The 19,706-nt window shown below is 40.4% G+C and overlaps 1 protein-coding gene across 2 annotated transcripts in view; it reads left to right on the top strand.

Annotated features, from left to right (window-relative positions):
• The first annotated feature begins 7,485 nt into the window (after positions 1–7,485).
• Positions 7,486–19,706, top strand: part of LOC121316567 (fibronectin type III domain-containing protein 4-like) — a 63,410-nt gene continuing 51,189 nt past the window's right edge. For both annotated transcript variants that reach the window (XM_041251612.1, XM_041251611.1), the window contains exon 1: positions 7,486–7,946. In XM_041251612.1, the coding sequence (XP_041107546.1) occupies positions 7,871–7,946 (76 nt within the window). In that variant the 5' untranslated portion in view covers positions 7,486–7,870. The remainder of the gene's footprint in view (positions 7,947–19,706) is intronic.

The following is a 19,706-nucleotide window of genomic DNA, read 5'->3' as shown; positions in this document are numbered from 1 at the left end:
ACGTTAAATCGGTAACATCCACATCTTCATGCTGATATGCAATGAAAGCTGCTCAGCAGAGCCAAGGACGTTTCATTCATTCTGTCCTCAGGATCCACATATATCATACAAGGCTTAGACCCCAGATGGCCAAGTCCATCATTGTCCATGTAGTCCAACTGAGAGAATAAATGCCTAAGGCTGTTGATTTGTTTCCACCAACCCCCCTAAGGCCTAAGGCTGTTGATTTGTTTGCAAACCCCAAGCCTTCGAGTCTACTGTACCTGAGACATCTATTCCAAGAAAATAACCCAGATCACCCTGCGTGATCTGACTGAGTCATCACCCCTCTCTTTAGCTCGTACCTCCTTTTATCACAGACTTCATAAAAAAAATTTATTGAATGTCTGACAAAATAGTGCATTATGGGAAGATAACATACCATTGTGGCTTGCTAAAGGTTGTTGTAAACATAGCCATTGTCATATAATTCTAGAGTCACAACTTTGATCCATAAATGTGAGACCAAACAATTTAATAAAGAATGTCTCTGTTATCATAAATATAATGTACAATATATTGTTTCACATTTGATTTATTTAGCACATTTGAAATAGCTCATAATGAGGTGAACCAGCCCCAGTAGAATGAACTCTTTTAAAACCGGCTGTTTATAATGAAGCAGGTACTCTAGAAACGAAAATAACTGTTAGATTTACTGCCATATTTTAACCCCTAATAATGTATAGCGAATTTAATCCCATGAAGTATTATATGAAGTATTACTTTCTATACATTTTTATAGAATTATGGTCTGGTAGAAAACACAAAAACATACATCTAATACTGGATACAAATAAAAACATGTTTTGTGTTTCATTGACACATTGTTTTAAAATAACAGATGGCAATTGTAAACAGGTACAAACTACATTTCAATATACTTGCTTTGGATATTTATAAATAAGTGGATATTGCAAAAAATAAAAAAACAAAAAATCAGTACATATACATCCAACCCACGCAAACAAGAGCAGAGTATCCTCTCTTACTCAGAGTTTAGACTATGTACAGTCTGAAAGAGAGATGTGTTATGCAGAGATTGTGTAAATGGTTTAGGTAACAATGTGATGTGGTTTAATGTTTCTTATTGCTGAAAGTAGCAATATTACAAGAAAATAGCAATATTACAAGAACATTAACTTAATTTATCTTTACTAATTTACAACAATCAATCAAAAAAGGACACAATCTTTAACATCTTCTGTATCTAGGTCAGATAATATAGTAATGCATTATTCTTTTTGATTTGATTAACCTTGAGAAATATACTAGAGTATTACTGCAGTGCATTTAAACATAGTATATTTCATTATTTTTAACACATCGGAATGAGTATAATGCAGCAGAACTGTGGGGTATAATTTAAGAATCTGTTACTGTATGCATACAAATATTTCTGCAGGATATTATTTAAAAGTAAGAATAACTGTAAGATTTAAAACTTCAATACACTTAGCCTTGATTCTGTTGGTCAATTGCAGCACTTTGTTTGCTATTGGCTGTCTTGTTCTTGATGTCATCTATACCTCTCTTCAGGGATACTGCAGCACAATCGTATTAATGATGAGTGGTGCATACTGAGTATTGAAATCAGTGAAATAAGTTGAAATAAGTCAACTCAATCATACCTCTATATATGGTCAATTTACTATATCCTCTATTGTTTACAATTGATTTTTATTTGAAGGGGGTGACCCAGACTATTTGTATAAATCTTCTTGTGGTTTTGCAATGCATGGTTGTCTCCTGTATATGTGTCAGGCACAATCTTTAACATTTACTATTGAGAAGATGAATCAATAAGCCTGAGAGTGAACAAAGATCCATTTACATTAACTGCCAACATGTGCACTAATTACATTAAACTCACCACTAAATTGGGTCTGGAATACAACTAGTTTCTTGCTTATTTATAAACAGAAGCATAATTACTGAAATCATAGCTATTTACTATACATGTTTACTATACATGTGTATTTTGTATTATTTTAGTATTTTGTATTATTATTATTTAAAATGTATGGTTTAGTGTGTAAAAACATGATGTTTTATTGTTAATTATTTTACAACATGGGTGGGATTAAAATTCCCCATCCATGCTAAACTTGTGCAGAATGTGACCGTCTCCAGATTGATTGATTTATTATTCTCTGGAGATGGTCACATGTATAACAACTGCAGCTTTGGCTGAACAGGGTTGGGTGTTCAGAGGTGGAACGAAAGAGCGAGACAGTAAGAACTAAAGAAATATAACAATTGCTTCTCATGCTGGCTTTAAACCAGCATGATACTTATTTGTGTGTGTGTCTCTGAGTATTTATTTTGGCCACTGTGCCATTTTTGTTTTGTTACTGAAAGTGTTTTTTTTTTTTTGTTTGTTTTTTTTATGTTCAAAACTTTCATTTGCAATAAACTCGCGCACCAGCGCATTCAACCACAGTACTGTGTCCGGTCTCTTCCTGGTCTGGCATCACCCACAAGCCTATCCTGTTCACATTACTGCATTAAAATCTGCTATTCTCTATATAACAAATGATGATTGACTGCTGGTGTGGTCTGTATTTAAAAAAAAAAAATCTTGTTTTGTGATTTTCTAACAAATTTACACTGCTGTACACTACATGGATTGAAATGTGCCATTGTAAAAAATGAGAATGATGGACCTAGTCATACTGATATACATATTCTAACATGGCTATGCTTTCCTTCCTATAGTTCGTGTTCCAATCTGATACAAATATTTTTACTCTGAGAGCTTATTCTTGTTGAAATGGCCTTCCTTATTCAGTAAAACAAACATGTGTTACTACAGTACACTTCAGCATCATGTCATTTTTCAACTTTCCAGGTGAGTATTAGGTGACTTGTAACCTTTTGTGCTTTTGGAAATGATGTATAAAAGGCTGCCTCTGCCTCAAGGATGCTTTTGAACTGTAGATAATGCATCTCAATGAAACATGGTAAAACAAAATGGAAAACCATCAATAGTACTTCATATAGACCTAAACATATTTTTGGAACCTCTCCAACTAAATATTAAAGTAAGTATAACTAAATCAGTACATACTGTATATGAGCATGGACATCCTACAATGATATTCCTTTCCTGGGTATGGTAAAGGATATTTTAAAAAAATGCAATGTTATCCCTGTTTCATATGCTATAAAATTATTCTGTATGTATGTAATGTAGGTATATTCTCTGAGTGAGTAGGTTCTGTCACCAGGTTTTTTGGCATGCATTTCAGGCCATGCCCAAGAAACCCATTTGCACAGTGGTGGAAATTTGGTGCTGTGGCGCCTGATTCTAGTGCCATGGTACATTACATTCTAGCACCAGTAGACATGTTTAATTTGTTTTTCAGCAATCATAGATGCTAATAGTTTCTCATTGGGTCTGCTCACATGACCACTGGCACCCACAGCCGTATGCACGTTATTCACCATGGGCTTGTAAAACTCGAAACAGACCCTTTAGGCTTATAGAATTGTACTGTTTACTTAGTGGTAACAATAAGCAAATGGAAGCAGATAGGTTTGGTTGAAGCTTTGAAGAATGTCTGAGTGAAATCATCAGTTAAAGCACTGAATTGTTTCTGGCACTAGTCACAGTTGAAATTTAAGCACCAAAAATACATCGGCAGCATTGAATGTTAGTACTGTATTATTTGAATTCTGCTCCTCTTCCAGGCTTGAGCATGGTAAGTGCACATTTAAAGTTTAGTTTATATTTAAATTGTATTAGTTTCTTTCTTATATTAAAATTAAGTATACATTGTCCTAATCATTAACACATCATTTCCAAGTTGTGATGTTGTTGTTGTTGTTGTTATTGATGTTTTATTTATTTTTTTACTACCTGTTTTGTTGCAAAAAAGTGTTTGTTCATTTGCCATACTTATTGGGAGAGTAATGATTACATTAATTGTAGTGATTGTGAGATGAATGATTAGAAATGGAACCAGCATACAAATATTTGATTTACCATCTGAAATAAACAAATACTAAACCAGTCAGTACAATTTATCTCTTTATACAGGAACAGACACCTGGAGCTATCCTATCCCCTTAATCTATAGCTGCTAAAGTAAGAATAAAAGGTGAAGAGGATGGACTACAACCTGTAAAAGTAATCAGTGTACTTGTTCTTTAACACTGTCAATGAAACTGCTTTGTCAGCATTGGTTTGGAGGGGAGGGGGGTGCAATTAAAAGTTTAAAATTGTGCAAGTGTCTGTCATTTATTGTTCACTATTGGGGATGATGGGGAGTTTCTCTGATGGAAATATGGTAGTGTTCATGGGAAACCATCAATACGGCATTTAAAATTGAAAACATCTTTTTGTTTTTTTAAATCTCAAGTCATGTCTATACAAAATAGAAATTTAAACAAGAGCCAAGTAAATCAAATTATTGTAGAAAGCTAATCTTTGTACCAATCGGCTTACATTTTTTACATTACTTTATTCAGTTTTATTTTTTTTTTTTTTTTTAATGTTATAACCACTTATGGCCACTGTAGAGTGACAGGACCCATATTTATGACTCAAGACACAAAATTGAGAAGACAGCATGATCTAGTGGTCTAAAGTACTGTGGTCAAGTCTCTGACACATCTGGTGATATATATCCAAAGAGATTTACATGTATAAAAACAGTCAAGTTAGAATCAAGGGACTAGCCGTATATAGATGTGGTATCTACAAAGGATCTGCACTGTAAAGATTTAATGTAAATTCAAAGATTACAATTGGGGCAGACATACACAGGGAGTCAAGTTTGACCCAATTGTGTCTTAGTTAACTTACAGTGTTGATCCCTTTCTGGTATATAACTTGGTTGCTTTTGTAAATATCACATTTTTATAGCTCGCTTATTTATTCTAATATGATCATTTTTTACCTGTCAAATGAATTCTTTTCTGTCTAGTTTACCCAGGATACTACAGATACTTTTCTTGATAGTATTTCATATCCCTTACTGGAGATGCATATACCTCTGGGGAAATAGGGGTGGTGGGCATCCTTGCAGTGCATGTGTTGCATATATCTGGAGCTTCTCTTGTCAAATTGTGATGGAACTTGCTAGGAATTGTTATTATATTATTTAGTATAAGAATCTGTAGTTATATGGAGGCACCCTGTGTTTCTATCTGTTTCTACATCGGTATGTTGCACTAAGTTTATATACACTGTGTGGTAACTTTACTAGAATCTATCATATTGGATTTGACATTGAATTAGAATTGCAAATCAGGTTTGATCATGTAATGTGACATGCAATATCTGTTGCACCATAACATCGTGGATCAAGTGCATTAAAAAAAAAATGCTTCACTTATATCCTGATGGTTATGCCTACTTTCAAGATAATATTGCATCCACCATGCCAGAATTGTATTTGAATGGTTTGAGTAGCATGGCTGAGACCTCTGGTATTTTCCATGGCCACCACAATCCCTGGATCTCAATCCAATTGACAAAGGATATGAACAACACATTTGTCATCACAATCTATCTACGCTTCATTATGAGATCAAGCCAACCAGGAAACTTACAGAAATAATTTGTAGACTTTATGTGGAGTGGTAAATAAGGTCTTTGACACAACCAAAACAGTAAACAATGCAGACAGACACCATTTCTTGGAATTCATTAACAGAGTATTACATTTGTACTTTCTTTGTTATCCAACATATGGATATACTGTAACCATTAATATAAAAAAGCAAGATATCAGCAGTTCCTATTTTTTTAGTTTACTATTCTGATCTTTAAATTTTTGGTTTAATAGATTGGAAGCGAGGTATATTTAGTTGTTTTAATGAAATAAATCCTTCACAGGAAATATGTGTACATTAATAAAAGATTCTTGGGTCTAAATTGCAATGATGTCACAAGACCTTGAAAGACAAATAGACTGAGTAATGCATGTATCCGTTCATTGATGTAACACTAAAAGTCAGTATATATATATATATATATATATATATATATATATATATATATATATATATATATATATATATATATATATATATAAATCTAGTTCAGTGTGTATTCACAAGTAACCACCCTCACTAAGACTTTACGGTAACATAATATATGACGTGTTATGGAACAGACATAAAGTTGGGGGACTACACAAATGTAGAAGTACAACCTTAATGATATCTTTCCCTTTTTCAATTCAAAATGTTTGTACGTTTTAAGGTCGTCGTTATGTCGGGAAACATAACGTCAGCTGTGTGTGTGTGTGTGTGTGTGTGTGTGTGTGTGTGTGTGTGTGTGTGTGTGTGTGTGTGTGTGTGTGTGTCCTATGCTTGCATATAATACACTATAGCTAACTTTTTATATGAAACATTTGACCGTATAGCATTCTTTATAATACAACTAATCAATAACTTTCGTTGGTTAATAAACCCTCACTGCATTTGAGTTGATCATTTTTAAAGTGTGGTAGACACAGGATTACACTGCTGCCGGTTACACGGTCGTATTTTAATTCACTGTCCCGAACGTTTATGTGACATTCACCCAGTGACTCGTTCAGACTGACAAAACGCACAACCATTCACATGCACACAGTGACATCAGCAAGCCATTGTGCACTCTCTGGAGGCGGGCTATCTGCAAAGCTACTCAAGTCAGTATACCAATTGATGAATGCTTTTCAAACCAGAGTGATAATATCAAAGGGTTATCTCTGTTTCAATGAATGTTTTTTAGGGGAATACCGTAATTAGAAGCCGTAATATAACTATAAAGTTGCACTCGAGTAATGGCCAACAGATAGCGCACACGTATTTTATTCAAATGACTGCTATATTAATTATATTGTGCTTTAAACGGTTGGTTCTATATAAGAGCGGTCATACGTGTGTAGTAAATTTCCGCTTCTCGTATATGAAAACTTGTTGAATTTTCTGAAAGAAAAGACATAATATTTGAAATCCCGCAGCACATTAGACAGTTCTGTGACTGCTAAAACTTAAAACTAAAGGCTGGGATTGGGAACCTAGGGGACGTTATCATCTACTATTGAATACAATTTGCATACTGGTGTCAGAGACAGAGTGGTCTGTTGCTTAAAGTACGGCAATTGCACCAAATACAATTGCTGAAACGTGGAGGTGCTGCCCTGTTTTCAGAACCTTGGAGTGCAGCCAGTGGCGCTGCAGAGTGCCGGAGGAGCCAAAAATACCGGTGAATATTATGCATCTCCTCTCACTGCTGGACACCAGAGCTGTCCAGGGTCCTGAAAGAACTGTGCGCATATTATCATTTCAAAAGTAGGTTTTAACCACCGCGGTCTCTGGAAAGCGTTTTGTTTGTTTTACCAGTTGAGAGTGGTAAAGATCATTTTGATTAAATTCGATTAATCTGCATTGAAAGTGCAATCTTTTTTTTTTTTTTTTTTTTTTTTTTTTTTTTAATCACTGTGGAACTCGTTCTTTGGAGAACAAAAAGTGCTGAAACTGCGCTGAAGCCACCGTGAATATATTGCTTGCAGGACCGCAACGATTTAAAAATATTTTCACAATGCAGCTATTTGTTTTTATTTAAAGCATCGAATTGTTTAATTCAACGGTCCTATAATGATGACACCACCACAATCCCAAATTAAACTCTTAAATATTTTCTGACTGTAATACGCTGTTGCGCCTGCTTGAATAGCTTTGGGTATGCGGTTTTGAGTATCAGTAGTGAGAAAGGAAGATTTGATTTATTTTTACTTACATTATGGAATCATTGCAGTTAAAGATTAAAGATCTTAATTGACAACATTGTTTTATTTAAGAATAAGAAGAAACTGTTCTACAAGACGGCATGGCATATCTCCCTATATATCTGAACTCTGTTATTCTGGTGCTGTTTCGTTATGACATCTGTTTGGTGGGAGCAAGTAAGTACAAGTATGAATTTTATCTTTACATAATACAGTGATATTCCTGCAGAAACTACTTTATGGAGAAAAACCAATGTATAATGTTTGTTTTTTAATTATGGTCTCCGAGAAATAATTTAAATGATAGTCGGTTTTATGTACTACATGTGAATTCCATGGCAGCATTCACATGTAAGATACTTAAAACCATGTTGATAACTGTATAGATATATATATATATATATAATATATTATATATATATATATATATATATATATATATATATATATATATATATATATATATATATATATATTAGAGGAACATACTAATATATATATATATATATATATATATATATATATATATATATATATATATACACACACACACACACACACACACACACACACACACAACAACACCATAACAATGATCCTTTCGTCCTTTCCACAGAGGAACCCGTTTGTAGCCAAACATTACTTGAACGACGAACCTTGACTACAATTAACTTTTTATGATCGAGGATCCAATTAACACATGATATGGAACTTTGTTTTGTTTTATACAACACACACCACCACACACACACACGTGTGTGTTGGGGGTTGTGTGTGTGTGTGTGTGTGTATATATATATATATATATATATATATATATATATATATATATATATATATATATATATATATAAAATGAAAGGTTTTTAAATCATTGCAAATTTTTGACACTGTTGGAAATTTCATTGAATTGCAACAGAAAACAAGGAAATGAAAATGATCATAAAGCTGCACAGCATTGACTGATGGTTATGGCAGCACTATAATATTTGTGTGTGTGTGTGTGTGCGTGTGTGTGCGTGTGTGTGCGTGTGTGTGTGTGTGTCTAAGAAGACAACAATGCTTGATCTTTAGAGAGGGGGTAATTTAATGTGACAGAATCATAAAGCAGACACTATGCTATATTGTCATTTCAGCTCATAACAGCTGGTAACTATTCTGTAGGGTGACAGGGTTGTTACTGTAGAATCATCATGCATACAACCTGTCTTGGAAATAAAACAGGTCATATTTTTCATTGATTCCAAATAAATGTGTGCATGTCATTGAATTCTGGAGAAGAATCTATCTGCAGCAAAGCAGATGCAGCCTATGGATTCTGCTACTCGATTCCTTTGATGGAGTGGAATTATGGTTGCAATAGCCTCTATAGCACTGACCTTGGACTCAGTGATATCTGTGACATGAAATGGTCACTGACATCAGTGTGATACAACCATGTAAAGCGAGTATGAAGCCGTATATCCCTTTGTGGTGCTATCCCAGCTTATATTGTACAGCACCCACCTATGTTCTGTATCTATTGCTGATTTTCTCCTTTAGTCTCTCTGAGTAACATACTTAATACTGTTAATTGTGGTTAGGGCTCTGAACTGTTGATCAGAAGGTCCTGGGTTCAATACATATGTAAAATAACTGATTATAACACACTATGCAAAATATCCTCAGCCAAATAAGTATATTATTATTTTTATTATAAATAGATGAGAGCACTATAGTGCTGATGAAAAACCCGCCCAAACCGACCTTCATTTCGCCTACCTTTATTCATAAAACCGCCAGGAACACTCGGTTCGGGAGTTCCATTAGGGATGAAAATGATGCACAAAATAAAACAAAGTGAGTATAACAATACTACTGAAAAAACCTATCCATCCAACCTTTAAATACCTTTACTTCAAACTTATGAATGACATACTGAGTAATCACCCTTTGTCTTCACCAACCCGGTGTAGCGTGAGATAGTGCATCCCTTCAGCGCAGCAGTGTGCCTGTAGCATGTACATGTCATGTGATGTAAGGGGAGACGATGGGAAAAAAACTTGAGTTTAACATTTTAAAACTAGAAGAAACAACAACCACATATTGTACATTTTCCTCTTTGCAAGCTTTTCCCAAATCTGTACTTTTGCTGTAGGTGTGTTTATTCACACAACTTTTTATTCATATTACAAAATTGATGGTAAGTGTATAAAAAACTAGATGTTGTAGTCAGTGTTTTATTAAGTGTAGCACTGTAGAAAGTAGCAAACATTACAAAACAAAAAGGAAAAATGTATGTATTATGTAAGGGGTGCACTATCTCACGCGGTGCACTTTCACACCAGAGTGGTGGACATCGGGTATGAAGAAGAAAGTTACCCTGACTAGCTGATTGACGAGACTGAAATAAACTAATGCTATCAATATTTCATTGCATTTATTTATTTAATTATTTTTCAAAACTTCTAAAGAACCACTCGCCAGTGGTATCAGAGTGCTATATAGATACAGTATAAAATTCTCTTACAATTTGAGTACCAAAGAATTTACAGAAAACACATATTAATACATGCTAGATGTGCAAAATATACAACTAAATTGTGGAGTGCAATATGTGCTCTATAGCCTGGAAATTGCTGGTTCATATCCGGGCTATGTCATTTGCCGACCATGACCGGAAGTTCCTAGGGGGCGGTGCACAATTGGCCAAGTGCCACCCGGGTCTGGAGGGCTCAGGTTGGCATGGTAATTCTCAGTGATTCCTGTGTCCGTCAGAGCGCCTGCGAGTCTGCTGTGGAGCCATTCAATTCTCTGTTGTCCTCCGGCTATATAAATCTGATGGCTTTGCTGCTGACCTGCATTCTGAAAAAAGATGGCTTATCAGGGCACATTTCAGAGGACTCTGTTTCTGACTCTGTGTCTGTCGTTGTTTTGGTAAGTCAGTGGTTGCAGCGGTGGACCAAGATCAATACATACAATTGCCGGTTCTAAATTGGAAAAAATGAGGTAAAAAATCTATTGGTGATGACTATATATATATATATATATATATATATATATATATATATATATATATATATATATATATATATATATATATATATATATAAAATATTTTGTATAATTATAATTTTTGCATATATTTATTTAGTTAGTTATTTACTTATTTATATACAGTTACAGCTCTCAATAACAGAAATTCAGTCAAATGCTCTTTGAAAAAGCAACTATGCATATGATGTGTATACACACACACACACACACACACAGACAGATTATTTGCTTTATGTATTTTATTAACTATGGTGTGGCAGGCTGGCGAGTGGATAGAGGCCCAGAGACAGACTGCAGTTCAAAAAAATAACTTTTTATTATAAATAAACAAAAATAAAGTGCACACGGGCAAAATAACAAATACTCAAACACAAATAAAGCAAAAACAAAACTCACAAAAATAAAGGTTTCCAGGCTGGGCAATGCCTTCACTGGATTCAAACTTTCTAAACAACCAAAAAAAAACCAACCTGCTTCCTCAGCTCCCTCTCCCAAATGAGAAGCTGAGGCCTCCTTTTATATCAGGTGGCTGGGCGCTGATTGATCGTTAATTAACCTAATCAACTAATCAACCCCAGCCACCTGAACATAATAAACCCAGGCAGGCAGGGGAAGTTAACCCCATCCCTGCCAATTTAAAAGGGCAGAGCTTTGCTCTGCCACACACCTCCCCCCATGTACAACGTACACCGGCCGCAATCGGCCAACTCCCCCCTTCCCCCCCCCCCCCCCCCCCCCCCCTCCTCCCCCCAAGAGTCCAATTATGTCCCTTGGGTGGGCTGTTATGGTGGGTGGTGGTGGGCGGGGTTGATGTCGGAGCCCCCAAGCCTTCTTTGGTTGAGGGGGCCCCGAATGTCCAAGGTAGCATGGCGACGGCGGCCCGGCTCCCTCTGGTGGCGGAGGCGGCGACGGCGGCCCGGCTCCCTCTGGTGGCGGAGGCGGCGACGGCGGCCCGGCTCCCTCTGGTGGCGGAGGCGGCGACGGCGGCCCGGCTCCCTCTGGTGGCGGAGGCGGCGACGGCGGCCCGGCTCCCTCTGGTGGCGGAGGCGGCGACGGCGGCCCGGCTCCCTCTGGTGGCGGAGGCGGCGACGGCGGCCCGGCTCCCTCTGGTGGCGGAGGCGGCGACGGCGGCCCGGCTCCCTCTGGTGGCGGAGGCGGCGACGGCGGCCCGGCTCCCTCTGGTGGCGGAGGCGGCGGCGGCCCGGCTCCCTCTCGGGCTCTGAGAGCGGCGGCGGCTCCTCCCTCTCGGGCTCTGAGGACGACGGCAGATCCTCCTCCCTCTCTGGCTCTGGGAGCGACGGAGGCTCCTCACCCCTCTCTGGCTCTGGGAGCGACGGCGGCTCCTCCCTCTCTGGCTCTGGGAGCGACGGCGGCTCCTCCTCCCTCTCTGGCTCTGGGAGCGACGGCAGCCTCCTCCTCCCTCTCTGGCTCTGGAGCGACGGCAGATCCTCCTCCCTCTCTGGCTCTGGGAGCGACGGCAGATCCTCCTCCCTCTCTGGCTCTGGGAGCGACAGCAGATCCTCCTCCCTCTCTGGCTCTGGGAGCGACGGCAGATCCTCACTCCCTCTCTGGCTCTGGGAGCGACAGCAGATCCTCCTCCCTCTCTGGCTCTGGGAGCGACAGCAGATCCTCCTCCCTCTCTCTCTCTGGGAGCGACAGCAGATCCTCCTCCCTCTCTGGCTCTGGGAGCGACGGCAGATCCTCCTCCCTCTCTCTCTCTGGGAGCGACAGCAGATCCTCCTCCCTCTCTGGCTCTGGGAGCGACAGCAGATCCTCCTCCCTCTCTGGCTCTGGGAGCGACGGCAGCTCCTCCTCCCTCTCTGGCTCTGGGAGCGACAGCAGATCCTCCTCCCTCTCTCTCTCTGGGAGCGACGGCAGATCCTCCTCCCTCTCTGGCTCTCTGGGAGCGACGGCAGATCCTCCTCCCTCTCTGGCTCTGGGAGCGACGGCAGATCCTCACCCCTCTCTGGCTCTGGGAGCGACGGCAGCTCCTCACCCCTCTCTGGCTCTGGGAGCGACGGCAGCTCCTCCTCCCTCTCTGGCTCTGGGAGCGACGGCAGATCCTCACCCCTCTCTGGCTCTGGGAGCGACGGCAGCTCCTCACCCCTCTCTGGCTCTGGGAGCGACGGCAGCTCCTCACCCCTCTCTGGCTCTGGGAGCGACGGCAGCTCCTCACCCCTCTCTGGCTCTGGGAGCGACGGCAGCTCCTCACCCCTCTCTGGCTCTGGGAGCGACGGCAGCTCCTCACCCCTCTCTGGCTCTGGGAGCGACGGCAGCTCCTCACCCTCTCTGGCTCTGGGAACGACGGCAGCTCCTCACCCTCTCTGGCTCTGGTAGCGACGGCAGCTCCTCCTCCCTCTCTGGCTCTGGGAGCGACGGCAGCTCCTCACCCCTCTCTGGCTCTGGGAGCGACGGCAGCTCCTCACCCCTCTCTGGCTCTGGGGACGACGGCAGCTCCTCGCCCCTCTCTGGCTCTGGGAACGACGGCAGCTCCTCACCCCTCTCTGGCTCTGGGAGCGACGGCAGCTCCTCACCCCTCTCTGGCTCTGGGAGCGACGGCAGCTCCTCACCCCTCTCTGGCTCTGGGAGCGACGGCAGCTCCTCACTCCTCTCTGGCTCTGGGAGCGACGGCGGCTCCTCACTCCCTCTCTGGCTCTGGGAGCGACAGCAGATCCTCCTCCCTCTCTGGCTCTGGGAGCGACGGCAGCTCCTCACTCCTCTCTGGCTCTGGGAGCGACGGCGGCTCCTCACTCCTCTCTGGCTCTGGGAGTGACGGAGGCTCCTCCTCCCTCTCTGGCTCTGGGAGTGACGGCAGCTCCTCACCCCTCTCTGGCTCTGGGAGCGACAGCAGATCCTCCTCCCTCTCTGGCTCTGGGAGCGACGGCGGCTCCTCCTCCCTCTCTGGCTCTGGGAGCGACAGCAGCTCCTCCTCCCTCTCTGGCTCTGGGAGCGACGGCAGCTCCTCACTCCTCTCTGGCTCTGGGAGCGACGGAGGCTCCTCCCCCCTCTCTGGCTCTGGGGACGACGGCGGCTCCTCACCCCTCTCTGGCTCTGGGGACGACGGCAGCTCCTCCTCCCTCTCTGGCTCTGGGAGCGACGGCAGCTCCTCGCCCCTCTCTGGCTCCCGGGAAGGCGGCTCACCCCTCTCTGGCTCTCGGGAAGGCGGCTCACCTCTCTTTATTGGAGTGACCGGTGGATCTCCCATGTCTACCGCCAGGTAATTAACCACCATGAGGGCAACCTCTGGGAAGGACGCCGGGTGGTGTTGTTCCTCCCACTGTTCCCACCTCTCCCCATCTCGACGCCACAGCGTGTTGATAACTATGGGGAGATCGTGGACGAGGTCTGCCTCAGGGTGCATCAACCAGTCCCAGATCTCCTGGGACGGTGGTGAAGGTGGTGGTGCTAGAGGTAGTGGGGTGGCCCCTGATGCCCGGGGTGAACAAGGCACCTCTTCCTGGGCCTGGTTGTAGGGGCATCCTGCCCAGTTGTGGCCGTCCTCCTCACACCGGCCACACCAGTTTGCCGGTGGCACGTCTGGGCAGGACCGCCAACGATGGTCCTCCTTCCCGCACCAGGAACACCAGGGGAAGAGGCTGGCCGGGTCCTCCAGCGGTGGCTGCAGCAGCTTACATTTCTTCAGCTGCTGCTTTTCCTGCCTTTGCCGCTGTCTGCTCTTCTTTCCCATTTTTTTTTTCCAAAAAAAAAAAAAATAAATAAATAAATAAATAAATAAATAAAGTGCACACGGGCAAAATAACAAATACTCAAACACAAATAAAGCAAAAACAAAACTCACAAAAATAACAGTTTCCAGGCTGGGCAATGCCTTCACTGGATTCAAACTTTCCAAACAACCAAAAAAACCAACCTGCTTCCTCAGCTCCCTCCTCCCAAATGAGAAGCTGAGGCCTCCTTTTATATCAGGTGGCTGGGCGCTGATTGATCGTTAATCAACCTAATCAACTAATCAACCCCAGCCACCTGAACATAATAAACCCAGGCAGGTAGGGGAATTTAACCCCATCCCTGCCAATTTAAAAAGGGCAGAGCTTTGCTCTGCCACATATGGTTATTATATTGTACATTTGTTTACTGAAGGCTCTGTTGACAATGTGCTTGGCTAAACAGGGGCAACTCATCTTCAGTCTGTCTCCTTGTTAAAAGATGGGCATGTCTGCGTGAACACGTTGAACTCAATTAAGACCCACAGTCTCAAAATATCAGATTCCATGTCTGAAAAAAACAAATAACAGAAATATACGTCAACACTACCAGCTCTCTACAATAAACAACAAACTATTCTACTATAATCAGTACTCCTTTTGGTTTGCAGTGGGAAGCAAAGTATGTGTGCGTTAATGGCATAAAAGGAATAGTCTGTTATCAACGCACTCGGAAACCAATACTCATTAGAATATTCATACTCTGTTACAGTGCATCTCTAGCCCTGATTTCCACTCAGAAAATGACCATAGTTTTGTTTATTTAACTTTTTTTTTATCATTCTGAAGTTCTCATGTCATTTTATTTCTTTTCACGCAAGAATTTATTCATCATCAAATTATATTGGAATGTTTGTGATGGCGGTGATTAATGTACATAGTGAAGTGGAGACCACTCAGACCAGACTGCAAATCTGCAAGATATATATTTTCATTATTTATTTACTAGTTATTTTGGTAATTATTGTGATTGGTGTGGGTGGGGTTGGGGGTGTACACAGTACATAGTAAAGTATAATGATAGAAGACAAGACATACTGACTCATATTCATAAAAGATGGTCAGGTTATTTTGTCGGCCAGTAATTGGTTTAGATGGGATTTACCGTCACTGATTGTTACCGAGAGATTTTATCTATTGAAAATGAGCTGAGTCCCCTACTTAAGACGTCAATTGCATACACCATCTGTTTACACCATCATGTTATGGCTATGGGACCTATCTCAAGACATGTTGTCCAAATATCAAGACATCAGGTTAAAAAAAATGCACACACCCACTCATTCATAGTGCTGAGTTTATTTAAAATGTATATATCATTGCGCTGAAATAACGTTAATGTATTTTCTGTACACATTTACATTATGTAAAAATATACATCTGCACACAGGCATATACAGCTATGGCTAAAAGTTTTGCATCACCCTATAGAATTAAGTAAGCATGTGGAAACGCTCATTTGAAAGGGTACAATGTACTGAGTTTGGCCCTTAAAGTTCTTTTTAATATCATATTTTTTTTTTACTATTCAGCAAGTTTATTTGACTTTAACTGATGAGCAACAAATTGGGTTATCTTAAATGATAAACATGTCCTACTTTTAGGATGATCCTCGGTTTGTTTTGTTCGTAGTGGTTTATGCAGTTGTCAATCATACTTCCGAATTCATTAGAGCCTTCTATGTCTGGAGAGCTAATTTTAAAAGGTGTTAATATGTTCTCATATTATTTTCATAAGAGATGTGCATTTTAAGTGCAATAGCATTTAAAGGTATGGAGCTATACTAAGATCACAATGGCTTGGTTTACATGCACTTGAAAATTGACTCTTCAGTCATGACTGTGTGACGCTGTCATGTGAATACATCATGAAACAGCAAAAGGTCTTCCTTTTGGCAGTGCGACTTTATGGTCAGGGTCAACCTCTTTCTAATGATAAAAATAGATGTAAAAACCCATGTAAAATGGAGCAGGAATCATGCTTGTGGCTCACGAGGTTTCAGCAGTCAAGATCCTGTTTTACTGACTTAATATCACATAATCTCCAGCAGAAAGTCTGTACAAAACATAGACCCCTCAACACACACACATACACACTCTGTACATGTATGAACTACTTCAACACTAGAACCACAGCGTTTATACTCATACCTACAACTGCCAGTACATTTTAAACACCATCAATATGAAAATGAAAGAGAAACTATCAGATACAACTCAAAAGTTTTATTCAAGCACATTATATCAAACATCTGCACAACTGATATGCTGTATTTAATTGAACAATTAAACATAAAAGGGTTTATTTTCTAACTTACCATATATAAGGCACTACTTCAAAAAATGAAACCAAATTTAATAAAATAAACATTTCAAAAGAAACTAGTGTGTAAACAGATATATGCACATAAAAAACTGTAAAAACAAAAGTAGTTTTTAATCTAAAATGAAAGTAATTTATCTTGCATGTGTGTCGCAGCACAGAATCCAGGTTGAGCTGCTGCAGCCTGCAGCTTTTTGATCAAAATGTTTCTGCTGAAGCTCTCTCCTACCTTGTACAAAACGAAGGAATTGATGGCTGCCAGGTTCAGTAGAGATAACAACAGGTTGTATATATAACAAAAATTGAATAGTATAAGTTATTTTCAAAATAAAAACATGTATTGTAAAAGGCGGTTCTAGTGTTCATGAAATGTAACTTTTAGATGTTCCACACACACACACACACACACACACATATAACAATTTAAGATTCATTTTGAACATTTAAAAAAAATATATTAAAACACATGTGTTGTGTTTGTGTGTGTGTGTGGTGTGTGTGTGTGTGTGTGTGTGTGTGTGTGTGTGTTGGAAATGTAACCAGACAAACAAGTAGCTAATGCGCAGTGTAATTCAGAATGTGCGCGACGTGAATTCATTTCTCATGTTAAATGTTTTTATCTCCATGGCAACGCATGAACTTGTCCTCACGATATCCAGAGACGTTCTTTTACTACTTAATAAGTAAACATGGACATTTAAATATCCCCTCCCCTAAATGACTACGAATTGAGTAATCTGCATTGGTACGGCCAATTTTTTTTCCTAAATCAGAACTCCATAGCAACGCATTTCCTGAAAAGAACGGCAAACAGGACGTGAGTAAAACTGTCATGACTTGTGCATGTAAATGCCGCCATTGATAACAGTATTTTTGTTTGTTTGTTTTTGCTGATCCTTTACATCTCTGTGTTAGCCAGTTATTAAATGCCTTGCATGCCATTTGTCTTGACTGTTTTACCCCTGCATGTCTTGGATGTGTATTGAACTGAGCATAAACAAAAGTCAAATCCAGGGGAAAAAAAACAAACTAAAGATCTGCCGAAAACATGCTGCCTTTGCCGTTCGACCCTCCTCGGCTCCTGTCTCCCCTGTGGCTGCCTCTCACTTGACATTAGCCTGCAACTTGGCAACCCGGTTCCTCAGTCATCTCCTGAGGTCGCTTCCCCTTGGCCTCTCAACCCTTTCCGGCAGTGGTGTCGTCTCCATCCCTGCCCGGAATGTTGCTTCCTTTTCCCGCAGGGTAAGTTTCATAATCCTACTTCTGTACACCACGGTACCGTTGCATGGAAATGACGGCAGACTCACACCAGGTTTTTCAGGTTCTCAAATTCAGCAGTTCTTAAGCCAGGACTCTACACTGGACAGGTTAAGTGTGCTGCTTTACTGGCCAGTGGTACAAATACAGTTGAATAGCATAGTGCTGCATAGACTTTAACAAATAATAAAATAAAAGAAAATAAAAAAAAAAAACACTTATCCAGGGCACGCCCAAGCAATCCCAAGCAGACACGACCTCCATGCTCTTGTTCCCTGTTCCCTGATCTTGTCCCTTGGTTTTGCCAACAATGTTGCAACTTGGTACCACTCGCCTGGCAAGCCGAGCCATTGATTGCTGGTGATTCTCCTGTCTGACGCCCCCAAACACTAGCTGCGTTGAACTGTTGACCCTGAGTCACAGAACCTTCACGAAAGTGGTTACAGCAGACCCAGGGTCACTACAATAAGTAAACAAGATGTAATTTGTAACTTCATTAATGCAAATAATAAATAATAACACAGATATTGTAGCGTTCCCGGTTCCTGCAGGCAGGCGCCTCACACAGGGCGAGGCAAACCACACACAGGCGGAGGGTGGGCGCGGACCCAGGAACTCTCGCATTGAAGCATAGCGCCAATACTGCTGTACAAAAAAAAACGGCTCCTTTGCAAGGAGCGTATATCAGGCTTATGTCTTTGTATGTGATTACGTCACCAACATCCCTACTGCTGCCTTCCCCAGTGCACGCTACACTATATATATATATATATATATATATAGATAGAGAGAGAGAGAGAGAGAGAGAGAGAGAGAGAGAGAGAGAGAGAGAGAGAGAGATTCCTTGAGGTTTTACATTTCCTAATGCTTTGATATATCCCAAAGCATTAGGAAAATGAATGAAAGTGATCAAAATTATAATGATAACACTATGTAACACAATTTTTGTTCCTGGGTAGTAAGTGTTATTTCCTAATTGCTTATGCCTCAAAAGTATAGAAAATGGCTATTATTCCCCACAGACTTTGCTTTTGTGACCAGGACAGTAATATTTCAAAATATCACTATTTCCAATGGGAAAATGGGCAAAAAATTTAGAAGAAAAAATTTAGAAGTGAGTAGTTTTTTTGAGATTTACAATTATACTGTATTTACAGTACAATTGTAAATCTCGAAAATCTACTCACTTCTAAATTTTTTGTAGTCATCTTTGTATTACTTTAGTATAAATACATGTTAATTTGGATTCATATGTTGTTTTTTTCTGACTTTATGTGAACGAAAAGACACACATTGCCCATTTTCCCATTGGAAATAGTGATATTTTGAAATATCACTGTCCTGGTCACAAAAGCAAAATTTGTGGGGAATAATAGCCATTTTCTATACTTTTGAGGCATAAGCAATTAGGAAATAACACTTACTACCCAGGAACAAAAAAAAAAAAATAATTGTTACACAGTGTAATGAATGTGTTTTTTTTTTTACTTGAAGCAATAAAATTACAACACACTTGAGGTTTTCTGGAAATGTTGCCAGTGGATTTGTAGAAAAAAAAAGTCTTTAACTTAAGTTAAGAGAGAGAGGGAAATAGTTA

Source organism: Polyodon spathula, chromosome 6 (assembly GCF_017654505.1).
Source record: "Polyodon spathula isolate WHYD16114869_AA chromosome 6, ASM1765450v1, whole genome shotgun sequence".
NCBI lineage: Eukaryota > Metazoa > Chordata > Actinopteri > Acipenseriformes > Polyodontidae > Polyodon > Polyodon spathula.
This window is presented reverse-complemented; position numbering and strand designations above follow the sequence as displayed.